General features: G+C 49.8%; 1 protein-coding gene across 1 annotated transcript in view; it reads left to right on the plus strand.

Annotated features, from left to right (window-relative positions):
- The first annotated feature begins 6479 nt into the window (after positions 1-6479).
- The window catches only part of LOC135900940 (endothelin-converting enzyme 1-like), a 70157-nt gene continuing 62878 nt past the window's right edge, over positions 6480-13758 (plus strand). Inside the window, exons 1-3 of the mRNA XM_065430547.1 lie at positions 6480-6566; positions 10240-10317; positions 12576-12743. Coding sequence (XP_065286619.1) covers positions 6564-6566; positions 10240-10317; positions 12576-12743 — 249 coding nt within the window. The 5' untranslated portion in view covers positions 6480-6563. The remainder of the gene's footprint in view (positions 6567-10239; positions 10318-12575; positions 12744-13758) is intronic.

Consider the following 13758-nt stretch of genomic DNA (forward strand, 5'->3'; position numbering starts at 1 on the left):
CGATCTGCCGCCTCCATATCGCCAGCAAGTCTTCGCGCTTCTTCAGAATTTTCGCTCGTCGTTTGACTGTGACCAACTATCTCTGGGACGTACGGCAACCGTCACTCACAGCGTACACACTGGTTCCCATCCTCCTTTACGCCAACGACCATACCGCGTATCGGCAGCCGAGCGAAAGATCATTAACGAGCAGGTCGACGACATGCTGCACCGTGGCGTCATTCGCCCTTCCCACAGTCCTTGGGCGTCTCCTGTAGTATTAGTACGCAAGAAGGACGGGTCAATACGCTTCTGTGTGGATTACCGTCGACTCAATAAGATCACTCGTAAAGATGTCTATCCGCTGCCTCGGATTGATGACGCCCTCGACTCCTTGCAAGGCGCGGAGTACTTCTCATCTTTGGATCTTCGCTCCGGCTATTGGCAAGTGCCCATGGCAGATGATGACTGTGAGAAGACAGCTTTCATCACGCCCGATGGCTTGTACGAATTTACCGTAATGCCAATCGGGCTCTGCAACGCGCCCGCTACTTTCGAGCGCATGATGGACACCATCCTTCGCAACTTCAAGTGGAAAACATGTCTGTGCTACCTTGATGACATCGTGGTGTTTTCGCCAGATTTCCCGACGCACCTCGTTCGCTTGCGTGAGATACTCACCTGCCTCACCTCTGCTGGTCTCCAACTTAACATCAAAAAGTGCCGTTTTGCTGCTCGCAAGTTGACAATATTGGGTCACGTTGTATCGAAGGACGGCGTGCTTCCTGACCCAGCGAAGCTTCGCGCGGTCGCAGAGTTTCCGACGCCCACTACTCTTAAGGCACTCCGCAGCTTTATAGGGCTCTGCTCTTACTTTCGGCGTTTTGTGCGCAATTTCGCGACTATCATCGCACCACTGACCAATTTGCTTACCGCTACTAACGGCATCTCCGCGTGGTCAACTTCCTGTGACGAAGCCTTCCAGCAACTACGTCGCCTACTTACTTCGCCACCGATTCTTCGACACTACGATCCCACAGCGCCTACAGAGGTACATACGGACGCCAGCGGTATCGGACTTGGTGCAATCCTCGCACAACGGAAAGACGGCTATGACGAGTACGTCGTCGCGTATGCGAGCCGCACCTTAAAGAAGGCAGAAGCCAACTACTCAGTAACAGAAAAGGAGTGCTTGGCCATTATTTGGGCACTCGTCAAATGTCGTCCATACCTATATGGTCGCCCTTTTGACATTGTCACCGACCACCATTCACTTTGCTGGCTGTCCTCGTTGAAGGATCCGTCAGGTCGCCTAGGGCGATGGGCACTCCGCTTACAAGAATATGATATCCGCGTTGTCTACCGATCGGGCAGAAAGCACTCTGACGCCGATGCGCTTTCTCGATCGCCGCTACCTTGTGATGTGGCTTCATTGTCTCCGCTCTTCGCATCCATGTCAGCCTTCAACGTCGCTGATATGCCGGACGAGCAGCGTAAGGATCCCCTGCTTTCAACTATGCTGAATTTCCTCCACGACCCATCCGCCACACCCTCTTCTCGAACACTTCGTCGCCAAGCCGCTCACTTTACTGTCCGCGACAACGTTCTTTACCGCAGAAATTATTTGCCTGATGGTCGCAAATGGCTCCTGGTGATACCACGACACATGCGTTCTGACATATGCGCTTATTTTCATGCTGCTCCTCATAATGGTCACGCCGGTGTTCTGAAAACGTATACTCGCCTAAGGCAGCGTTTCTACTGGCACGGCATGTATCACTTCGTGCGCCAGTACGTACGCGCTTGCACGGCGTGCCAACGGCGGAAAATTCCACAGCGCCCACCTGGTGAGCTACAGCCGCTGCCCTGCCCGGCTCGGCCCTTCGATCGCGTCGGCATAGACCTGTACGGGCCACTTCCCTGCAGTTCCTCGGGTAACCGATGGATAATTGTAGGTGTCGACCACTTGACGCGCTACGCCGAGACTGCCGCACTCCCGGCAGCCTCTGCGCGCGAAGTTGCGTTCTTCATCTTGCGGAACTTCGTTCTTCGACATGGCGCACCACGCGAACTGCTCAGCGACAGGGGCCGTGTCTTCTTGTCCGAAGTCATCCAAGCCCTTCTCGCTGCATGCAGCATCGTTCACCGCAAGTCTACAGCCTACCACCCGCAAACGAACGGCTTGACAGAGAGGTTCAACCGCACACTCGGTGACATGTTGACTATGTACGTCGCCTCGGATCACAGTAACTGGGACACTGTTTTGCCGTTCGTCACGTATGCCTATAATACGGCCACACAAGCTACCACTGGCTTTTCGCCTTTTTTTCTGCTGTATGGACGAGAGCCCTCGTGTACTATGGACACAATGCTCCCATACCGACCCGACGCTTCCGAATGCACGCCTGTGTCTGAAGCAGCCAAATACGCCGAGGACTGTAGGCAGCTCGCGCGAGCCCTTACGACCGCTGCTCAAGGTCGTCAAAAGCTGCGGCATGACAGTGACGCGCTTACACCAGTTTTTCCGACTGGTTCCCTTGTTTGGTTGTGGGTCCCGCCTCACAGCCCTGGCCTTTCGACCAAACTCCTTGCACGCTATGATGGCCCCTACCGCGTCATAGACCGTACCTCCGCTGTCACCTATGTTGTAGAACCTGTGACACCTTCACCCGACCATAGGCATCGCGGGTGTGACACGGTTCATGTCAACCGACTTAAGCCGTACTATGACCCCCTCATCCTACCTACGCCGTAAGTCGCCAGGATGGCTCCTCTTCTCTCCCGGGGGCAATTGTGGTGAAGAGGAAGACGAAGAAGGCGCTCTTGTTGCGGCTGTGCGCGTGATCAGCGTTTGTCGACTGCCAGCGCTACCAGACTGTGCCCAGTGCCTCTTAATAAATCGCCTTATTACAAATTGAAAGAAGGCAGAGAGGTCGGCCTAAACTAAGGCACTCTAGCCTGCTACACTGCACAGGGGGAGGGGGAACGGGGACATAAAGGTGTGATGAGGATGATGATGGTATAGCAAGAGGGATGCGCAAAGGTGAAAGCAAGTTCAACACTTTCATAATAAATATTCACAAATGTCATCCATGAAGCCACTATCAGGTTTCGTATCAAGTCTGTAGTCACCAATTCAAGTGAACTTAAAAATAAAGGCGCTAAGACGAAGCTGGTCTGTGGGCCTCCCCTGCGTGAACAGCACAAGCACCGAACAAAAGCTTCATAGTATATAAAGAGCTGCGATAAGCGGCTGCAGCCCGGCGAGCACTTGTAGGGCACTTTTAGCGGCCCGATTCTCGAAACCACTGAGAATCATGCGCATTGACTCTACCAGTTGCTTCAGCATTTTTTGTACACTCTCCTTCTCATTGTGCTCATCTCCTTGCTTGCCCGTAGTGTCACCGGTTTCATCGGCCCTATAATTCTTGGCTTTATGGCACGGAGGACCACTAGGGCCCGCTGGCATGGCCGTGGGCCTAGAGGGCAGCAAAGGCCATTCCGTGTCAGTATCAGCCGGTGGAGCTGAATGATTGCCGCGTGCTCTCGTCGACTTTGAATTATCAGTAGACGCCGTTACCATCCTCGATGCACCCATAGGCAGAGGTGGTCGTGGTACCTGTGCCACGTTAGGTAGTTCTGAAATGGTTTTGTGATGCTTCTGTCGCGAGCGTTGGTCACTTTGGCGAACAGATTGAGCAGCCTCTTTACGTGAAGCTTGGTCTCTTGCCATTTTTCGAAGAATACGAACCTCTTGTTTCATCTTCGGGCATTCCTTCGAAGTCGCTTCGTGAGAGCCAGTACAGTTGGGATATTTAAATGAGGACGCCTCACAGTCGGTGGTATCATGCTCTCCGCCGCAACGCGAGCAGCTGGCTTTGCTTCTACAAACAGCGCTCACGTGTCCTATCTTGTGACATTTCCGGCACTGAATAGGCCTCGGAACGAATGGTCGTACTCGTTGTATCACGTAGCCCACTTTGGCAGACGCTGGTAACGTCGAAGAAGCAAATATTAACTTGATACATCGGGAGTGCCCCAAGCGGTGAATCTCAAGAACACGCACCGATGACCTCAAAAGACTCTTGAGGTCCGCATGCTTGATTTCAAGCTCCACGTCGGAAATCACTCCAGTTGTTGTCTCCTTCCCGTAAATAATAAAGGACCGGACAGGGATTGCGCTTAACTGTGGAATGGTCTTTAACTTCTCAAGTATTGTGGAATTTTTCACATCTGTTGTCAGGATGTTCTTGCGAGCGTTGATCCTGATCTCGTTGATTTGCCCAGGGGCCACAGTTTCAAAATATTCGGTTAGAAACTGCCTGCTGAGGGAGTTCATGCTGTGTGACGTTGAGAGCAGCACGTAAGAAACATGAAGGATTCCTGCTCACTCTGATTCGATAAGTCGCCTCAGTCGAAATACGGCGCATCTGTTTCATACGGCGGCCCATGACTACGGTGTATTCGCTGTCAGATTCCATGGCTTTTGGCGTTGAGCTCTCCCAGGAATCGAGCTGGCCGGAGCTTCCAAAGGCACGTCGTCCAAAAATGAGCGATGAAGTAGAAGACTGACCCTGTTCAGGTGGTCGTGGGAACATCTACTTGCTCATCCTTGATGAAATAACTCCCACGAAAATGGCAAGAACGTAAAAAAAATGCATAACAGCGTGAGGCCCAGAGCACCAGTTAGCGCTGAGCACTTCTTTCTCTTCCTCCTCTTGTTCACGTTCATTTCCCTTTAACTCATCATTTCTACACTTGAAATAAAACTGCAAATAATTGTACACATGTTTTGCTTAACTTCATTACCTATGGGCTTCATGGGGCTTCGACTAGCGAAAATCGGACACGTCTATTCTTCTTATTTTTGCTCAAACCGCGACACAAGCAGTTCCTGTGACTGTACTGTCCAAGAAAGACAACACAAGGGAGAGAACGAATGGTGAGTTGTCTCCCTGTTGAGGCAGGCAAGCTCCATCACTTTCCCGAAGCAGGACGTGAGGGATAACGGCCTCATGTTTCGGGCCTCTAGCGGTTTGCCCGGCTTTGGTATGGGTATAACGTCCGCGGTCTTCCACTCTTGCGGAATTTGGCCCTCCTTCCAGCACGCATTGATGTACTCGCAGAGCTTCTCGACGGCGCCGTCGTTCAGGTTCCTCAGGATTTTGTTGGTGATCCTGTCAGGACCGGGCGCCGATTTGGTGTTCAATCGCTGGAGGACCGTTTTAATTTCCTGCAACGGAAACTCCGCGTTCAGCTCCTCGGTGGGAGTCCCGCGGTGCTTTGGGTGTATATGCCCTTCCACCCAGAGTACTCCGGGACTCCCAACCTTTTTAATTATTTACTGTACGGTACAAATCTCAATCTACAAATTATGGCCGGTGTGTTCGCAAGGCGTATCCACTTGGAACGAATTCTCAGGACTGCACCAGTTTCAAGATAATTTTCGAAGTGTCCGACGAAATGTATTGGTGTTGTCAGCGTTGTCAGAGAAATTAATCCTCATTCATCTGACAGTATATAGCACAAAGCGACAAAGCAAGCGCCACACGGGCTTTTTAGGAAAAAAAAAACAATTCGCTCTTGTGGAAAAATTCGTCTTGTGGAAACAATTCAATACTTCTCTTATAAAATTTATCCGGGGCATTTCACCCAGGAACATTCTACTCATTCTGGTCTGGTCTGGTTGCGCCTCCTCTCAGCGATTTCTTTGTTGAACCAGAAAATATTGAACATTTCTTTCTACATTACTGCGAATGTTCTTTAGTGAAAAGTTATCGTCAGCTTCGACGTTCACTAAACTCGCCATTCGTTCTCTCCCTTGTGTTGTCTTTCTTGGACAGTACAGTAACAGGAACTGCTTGTGTCGCCGTTTGAGCAAAAATAAGAAGAGACGTGTCCGATTTTCGCTAGTCGAAGCCCCATGAAGCCCATAGGTAATGAAGTTAAGCAAAGCATGTGTACAACTATTTGCATTTTTAATTCATGTGTAGAAATGACGAGCTAAAGGGAAATGAACGTGGACAAAAAAAAACAAAAGCACTTGCCACCAGTGCGAGCCGAACCCACAACCACCGCATTACGCGTGCATTGCGCTGTGGTCCCCCACGTCCGCGTTCACGGGTGTTTGTGTATGCGTGTGCAAGCCCTGACCCGGGAAGTGTTAGTCAGCGCCACTCTTGTTTTACAGCGGTGGATGTAGAACATTCATTAGATTGTTTTATAACTTTATCCGTGCTACAATATGACTACCACGTTGAACTGCCGAAAGCTTCCCTCGGCTATTTTCTGAAGTTATAACTCGTCAGAGCTCTCCACTTACATCAGGATGCTTCTGACGTCTGCTACATTTTGATGTGTCGCTGCACAGCAATCTGCTCTCATACTTTGGTGATAATGTTTTAATTTTTTTAATAAGATATTTAGTTTAAGATTATGTTACAGGCGAATGCTTCGAGGATAATGCCTTGCAGTGGGTAAGTGTCATTACTTAATTGGAACGAGAAGAAGATGGACACGCCTCAGAGTCTGGCTGCTGTTCTCGTTGGTTATACCTCACTCATTCAGGCCGCATCATCGGCGTAATGGTAAGTACGGGGCTTACGAGGATAAATCCCCATACAAGTAGTCCCCGCACGATAGCATAATTAGCACGATATCACGTTTGGTTTTCGTTTGAAGCTCCGCATTCAGGGTAGTCCTCCTACAGGCACGCCGAACGGCTAGGCCTTGATAGTACAACCGGCTCGCAACAGCGAGATGGTTTTAGCGAATATTTCAAACTGCGTACGGTCCGAGACACAGGGTAATGAGATAAATTAAGCTTTCTTACGATCACGCGCATGCCGGCGGGCAACAGTCGTTCTCGTCACAATCACTGTGAAATCGTGTACACGAGATTATATGAGGATCACCCCGCCAGTGACGACATGGGAAAGGGCGCGGCATTTCGCTGCTCCAAATCGCACAGTGGGACGCCGCCACAAGTTTCACCAATTCTCCGACGCGAAGCATACAGCTCGGGGTCAAGATAGACAGGAGTGCCGTCCAGCCTCAAACGGGCCCGTATTGACAAAACAGCTGTCGCGTTAGGATCGATTATGCAAAACGGAATATGCAGCTAATTCTGATTCTGGACATACTATTGGCGAAGGCAACCAACCAATGGAAATACGCACTTACGAACGAGAGACATTGGAAACTGGGGCCCTGATACTCTACAGAGTGCCATATGAATGTCAGAGGAAAATCTGTTAGGGCGGGTCCATATGAAATGTAATCGCACATGTAATCCTGGAAAGTAACTCCGACGTGCTAGCCCTGTCCGCCATGTCCCCACCACGACGGGATTCTCAGACCTTGGGGTTGATAAATGGCTGTCCGCACGTGCGAGCTCGGGAAGAAGTGTGGGAAGGTACCTCGGTCATAACAGCGTTCATAATAAACGCGTTTTTAAAGTTCTTATGAAATCATTCGTTTGTAATAACAGCAGATACTACGCTTCAACTCATGTGCATCCTTGCAAGTTTTTTTAATAACAGTTTTAGCAGAGCCTTATGGTATGCCGCGAGCGTTACCGTATACCTGCTGCCACGACTGTGCATGGGCGGAGGTTAGCGGGCGCCGATGTAAGTTTATCAGAATGCTCCTTGGTGTACCGTGTTTGCGCAACAACCCGGAAGCACAGGCTGCCCGCACCGTTCCTAATTCGCCCATGATACTTGCTCACTGCCGTAACAGCAAGAAATAGATGGTGAAATCGGCCGTCGCTTGCTTATATCTCACGCTGAGGACAAACTATAGGCGTTGTTTTGCAGTTGTTATTCGGATCGGTTGTTTGTTTTGACGCTGCTATCCCTAGAGTGACCTAGAAAGGCGGTGCGCGCTGAAGCGGCCCGATTTCGGAGGCCATGGACGCGGAAAAGTGTGCCGACTTCCATCAGTATATAGGAATGCATTCTGCTACGTTGTTCACGTCAGGAGCCCCCGTCGCTGTTACAAGACCGCTGACACGCCGTGCTCTCGACGCTCGCGCAATATTATCAAAAAACAAAAGACGAGCATGTGCGTCATGTGACTTCGATTAATGTGGCTTAACGAAATCGTACGCATTATTTATACGCGTGGTCTAGCCGACGTCGCATAGTAACCATCAGAATGCGCTTATACAATACCTTAACTGGAAAGGACCTGTCCCGGTATGCATAGGAATGTCCTGCCGTTTGAAATGTTCCTAAGTGCCGATGCCAGCCACTGGTGATGTTGGACATGTTAGCGAAGATGGTCGGTAAGTATAGCGAACAGCATTTGTCATAAGCTCTGTGAACTCGGCGCCTGAAGCACAGTTAACGCCTCTATGCGCTCAGATTTATTGCCCTCATCTCGGCGCAGACATATCGCTGCTGAAAAGTACCTATACTGTGCAGTAAAGCGATATATTACGAGCTTAAGAAAATTACGGTAGTTGCCTCCACACCCCTTTATTCAACCAGCGCTCTCAGGTTGTATGAGCCCCATGATCCAATATTCTCACTTTCAATGAGGCTAGTTACGTAGTATAGCTACAGTGTGTATTGAGAATCGCAGTGCTTACTTTTAAAGCCGGAGATATTCAAAAGCAAACGGTTAAGGTTACGTGTGACGGCTTTGTGCGTAATATACTGCTATTGCTGTGGCACCTCAGCTTGTTGGCCTTATGCATTTGCTCGATTGAAGCGAATTTAATCGGTATGTCATTTTCTTGGGTACTTCACCTCACACTCTCGAATTTGGTTTTCTGGCTTCGAAGCTGCGCCGACGCATGTAAACAAAATATTTGGCGTAATTTGTTGGCTTTGAGTTATAAACCCCTGCGGCTGTGATACACTAGTCTGAACGAGCGTAGTGATTTCGTTTTTGTTTTATTTGTTAGTTCGCTTGTGCATCTATATAGAACGAATGCGTTTGCGGGAAGTCTGAGGTTTTCGTATTTGGGACCAAGAGGCGTTCCGACCGAATCTATGGCCATATAAGTGAGAGTGGTAGGTGCGAGAGGGGTTTAGGGAAAGCGATCTGCGCCGTTTGAGTTCAAGGTGTGCCCAGTGCTGCGCGCTTCCTTGTGTGCCTCAGTGCATATGTGCACGTACATGTGGCCCGGAGGCTCAAGGACGTGCTACAGATGGAACCGAGCGACGAGACACTATATGCGAAAGTGAGATACAACTGTGCGGACGAGTTGGGTGCCTTTGTCCGGCACACTGCAAGCACGATCGTTTTCTAATTAAATGAAATTTGTGCTTGTATCAGCATTGAGCGCGCCCGTGCGTTAATTTCGCCATCGCTAACGTTGTACAATTACACCACAAATGCATAACGCAGCCCGCGCCAAAAAATTAAAAGTAAGAGAAAAACAAAGAGTCGTGTAGCCTTGCTTTTTTAGTTTAGCAAATGTTTCAACGGCTGACGCTAATGGTTGCATCATGAAGTATAGAGCCGTTTCTTCGTGATGTGAACAGAAACTTCCAACTCAATAACCACATCAAGAGAGGGAGCTTTAGTTGATCACGTATTGGCCAAGAGGAGTAAAATAACTGCAAATCTGGTGATACATTACGTTAGCATAAGCTGTCTCCTGCTCGTCGTCACCGGTAGCGAATCCAGAATCGGCATAAGCGATCGTTAGATCGAGTCGCAATAAACATATACAAACTCGCACATCGTGTTCTAACGCACCACGGCTATGAGATGCTAGCGCATTCGCACAGCCATCAGACATTACTACTCCTGCAACAAGTTCAGAGCGAAAAAGCCGAAGGAGTCTGTAGCAGGAAAACGGTACCTAAATTGCTATTGGTCTGCGACGCCGCGTCCCGAACTGCGCCTCGATGGAGCAGAGCGGGCGTATCGGGACAGCGGCCGCCGCGATAGCGCTCCAGGTGTCGCATGAGGGGAGAGGGCGCCGCCGCGACGCCACGTCACCAGCGCGCCTCGACGGAGCACGCAGATACGCGAGGCCACCTGCAGACGCTGTTCTCTGGCTGCCTACGTGACCTGCGCGTTCCTTGACTGCGCAAGCTCTCGCCTACGGTGCAACAGCGCTTCGGTTAGACCAAATCAAAAGGCGCCAAGCATCTCAACGCGCTTGCTTGCCCACAAGGAGTTCATAAGTCGAAGGACCGCTCAGCGGCGTTCAAATGGACATTAGTGCTTTCTCATTCACAACTCAAAAGGAAGTGCTTAGATGTCCTCGGATTTTTTTCATCTCTTTCTATTGCAACTCAGGAAAACCAACCTAAAGAACCACAGCAAGACATTCCCAGCAAGTCGGCCCTGCCCGCAACCTCGCTGTCGTCACTAGTGGTAAGGGCTCCTCAATATATATATGCTCATGCATGCATGCCCTGCGTAGTACCAACCGTGACCTCTCCGCTCGTTCATCTAGGAAGAACAACATTTTCTTCTGTATCGTAGACAGCTCGGATACCATTCGCGCTGGTTGATCCAACGCGACATAATACCGAAAGATGACCTGAAAAGGGAAGTTTTAGGGGACATTATCAAAGATAAACTTTCGTTTTTAGATGACAACTGTCACTGCCGAAATTATTGGCTGACCTTACCACTGTATCGAAGGTTTGATTCGAAGAAAGATCATTGGAGCTTCAATAGCTACGTATCAACTCGTTGATTAGGAACGGGACCGTGGGAGGCTCGACTAAACAAATATGGCACTCATACAAGTGAGGAGGTACGTCGGCGCCCACAGTAGCTAAGCCGAACATCATTTTTATCCTATAAGCATGCTGGAAATCGCCCTAAACACAGTTAAAAAGGGTAGGTATGTTAATTAAGCGATTTATCACGCTGTCCTTGGCAGAGTGCTTACCCGAAGCAGTCACGTGCTAACTTCCGCGGCAACGACACCGCGAATATCCCATGACGGATAGGTTTGGCTATAGGCTTCCCGAAGTGGGGGGGGAGGGGGAGGGGTCTAGTTAAGGGTAATTCGGAATACGCGACAAAACTAAGCTACGGGAAGTGCTACTCCACGTCACAAACGTTTCTAGCTGTTGACTCTTGCACAGTATAAGAGTCTGCCGTCATCATGGCACCTCATTCGGACAAGTTTCGCAAAAGCGTTCGGTCACCTCGCGGCGTGCAATGCGCCGCGCGCTCACGCTGGCGCGAAATTTTGGCGAGACGAGAATATCACTCGTTAAGTATCACGAAGGTTTACGCCTATTGAAGCGGCAACATCGTCTTTGAGAAGCACCACACTGAGGAGGAGAAGGAGGAGGGGGCTGTTGGCAAAACTAATTTTAATCCCCCTTGGAAGTGCTTAACGTGTACGTAAAGTTTGGTGCACTATAGTGCTCTCGCATGCAGCATACTCCCCAATGAAGCTGTCGTAGCAGGTAATCGAGCTTACGACCCTCTCGCTCGACGCCGCAATGTTGTATAGCGGCAGAGCAGAGCACCCCCGCGGGAGCTTGCAGCTGCCCGATTGTGTCTTTTTTCGCCATGGCGCGCGCTGCGAGACCCATTGCGTGTTTATACGGTGTAAATAAACCACTATGATGTAAGTACCACAGTCGATGCTCAGCTGTCGCGGTATATGCGCTGGTCGATAGAGATACGGGTTGAGAGACGGGACACAAGAGCTGGCGTTGCTAAAAACTGCCGCTTGGTCGATGTGTATAGAAGGTTCGCGAGAAGTGCACATGGGAAGCATGGAGTATTTGGCGAACATGACACACTCTGTGGCACGTGCAACCTGGTTCTCCAACACCGCAATTTCGTCAGTACGATTAACTTGCTAAACTTGCAATTTTTATTATTATTTTTTTTTTATATCGCGCACCTCATGTTCGCTAGGCGTCCTTCCGACGGCTGTATGTTTACGAACGACACCCACGTTCGAGAACATGCCCGTGCGCAGGAACCTGGCGACTGACCAGAAACGCCAGGAGAGATAGCAAGGAGGCAACCGACATAACATGTGAAGTTGTGAGACTGTATCCGGAACGCCTTCGAGACAACACTAAACCAGAGAGATGAAGTAAAAACTAATCTTTCGTGCGCGAACTTCTCGTATACTGCGTAGAAAATTCGAAATGGTCGAGTCGAGCTACGTTTTCATGAAGCCACGTTCCAGAGTATAAAACGGGGCGAATGCCAGCGTCTCACGGAGCGCAGGTTGTACAGATCGCGGACTTCCGTGCAATACATGTATGCGCAGTGCGCGGCAGAAGTGTGCAAAATCGATGATGCATCGACGCGCTGCTCGCCCACCACGAAGACGGAAATATTGCGGGGCACCCGAGATAAACAACTTCGCATTTCTACTTTTGAAGCTTCGTCTTACACCATTAATAATAATAATAATAATAATAATAATAATAAACTCGTGGCTGAGTGGTAGCGTCTCCGTCTCACACTCTGAAGACCCTGGTTCGATTCCCACCCAGCCCATCAAGGAAGTTGCTTTTTATTTATGAAGTGCCTGCCGTGATTTATCGCTCAAGGCCAACGCCGCGGACGCGGACACCGACGCCGATGACACCGGCTTTTCTGCGACACGAGCTCCTTAACGCTATCGCGTTAAAAATCCTGTGCAGGCGAGTGGCTCCAACAGCCCCGCTCCCTCGGCGCGTCGTACGCGCCGGCAGCGGCGTCCGCCAGTCATCTCGCTCACCGTGGGCGGCGTCCTGTCCGGAGTCTTCGTGAGCGCCGTGCTGGCCATGCTGTTCTTGCAGCCGGCAGAAAGGATGCAGAAGGAATCGACGGTGAGCGGCACCGTATATGTGCCGGCGTCTATGTGGCGTGGTGTTTCGTTACGATGTTGTAACAGCGCGCGAAAGACAGGACAAACAGGAGGACACGCGAACGATATATGAAAATATGAAATCACACGTGCGTGTGTTTCTAACCTACATTTGTGCCGCCCTTCTCGTTCTTGTAATTTCGAAGTGTACCAACCGTACCGCGTCAATGGCATAGTGTTTGCTACTTCGCCGCATTAGAGGGACGAGAATCATGGCCTTCCAGCTTTTCTTGCTGTAATAACCACGCAAGGCAAGTCATTTAGATTTGCTGGAACACGGATTCAGACCGAGCCTATAAAATTGAAATCGAACTCTAGCTCATTGTTGAGGCTAAAATTAAAAAAAAGAAAAAGAACTGAATATCTCTTGCTGCGAACGGTGGTAAGCCAAAAGCCTTGTATCTCTTTTATTTGTTGCCGGGAATCTACACGTTCTTGGGTGTACGACCCCATTAGCCCAGGTACCTCCCAAGAAGCGGCAAGGTGGTCGAAATACGGGCCAAAGGAGCACGGGCGGTAGCAAACCACTGTGGCGGATGATAACCGCTAAAGTGATGCTGGATGCCTCGGTTAACCACGACGTTGGCAGACCGATTTCTACAAAAGTCCCAGTATACGCTTCTCTAAAAAAAGAAAATGCCGTTTAAAAGCAAAGAAAGAACGCATGCCCGTGACATTAGTGTCTATTTTCGTGCCTCCATGTATAGCTTTTGCCTCCGGGGTACCAAATATTCCATACTGCAAAACATATTCACTAGCATCACTATATACGCATGCACGCTGGACAGTTTACTTCGTAGCAACGCCGCATTCCAAGTAAGTCTCATCGCATGCGCACAAGCTTCGCGCGTCGGCATTACGCTATACCGTTGACGCCTGCTTGCGACAACCAATAAGTTCACCCATCATTGCAAGTCATAAGGGGACACTAAAGAGAATAAATTCTTGTGTTATTTTAGTAAGCTATTAATAAATCA

The sequence above is a fragment of the Dermacentor albipictus genome, chromosome 2, assembly GCF_038994185.2.
Source record: "Dermacentor albipictus isolate Rhodes 1998 colony chromosome 2, USDA_Dalb.pri_finalv2, whole genome shotgun sequence".
Classification (NCBI taxonomy): Eukaryota; Metazoa; Arthropoda; class Arachnida; order Ixodida; family Ixodidae; genus Dermacentor; species Dermacentor albipictus.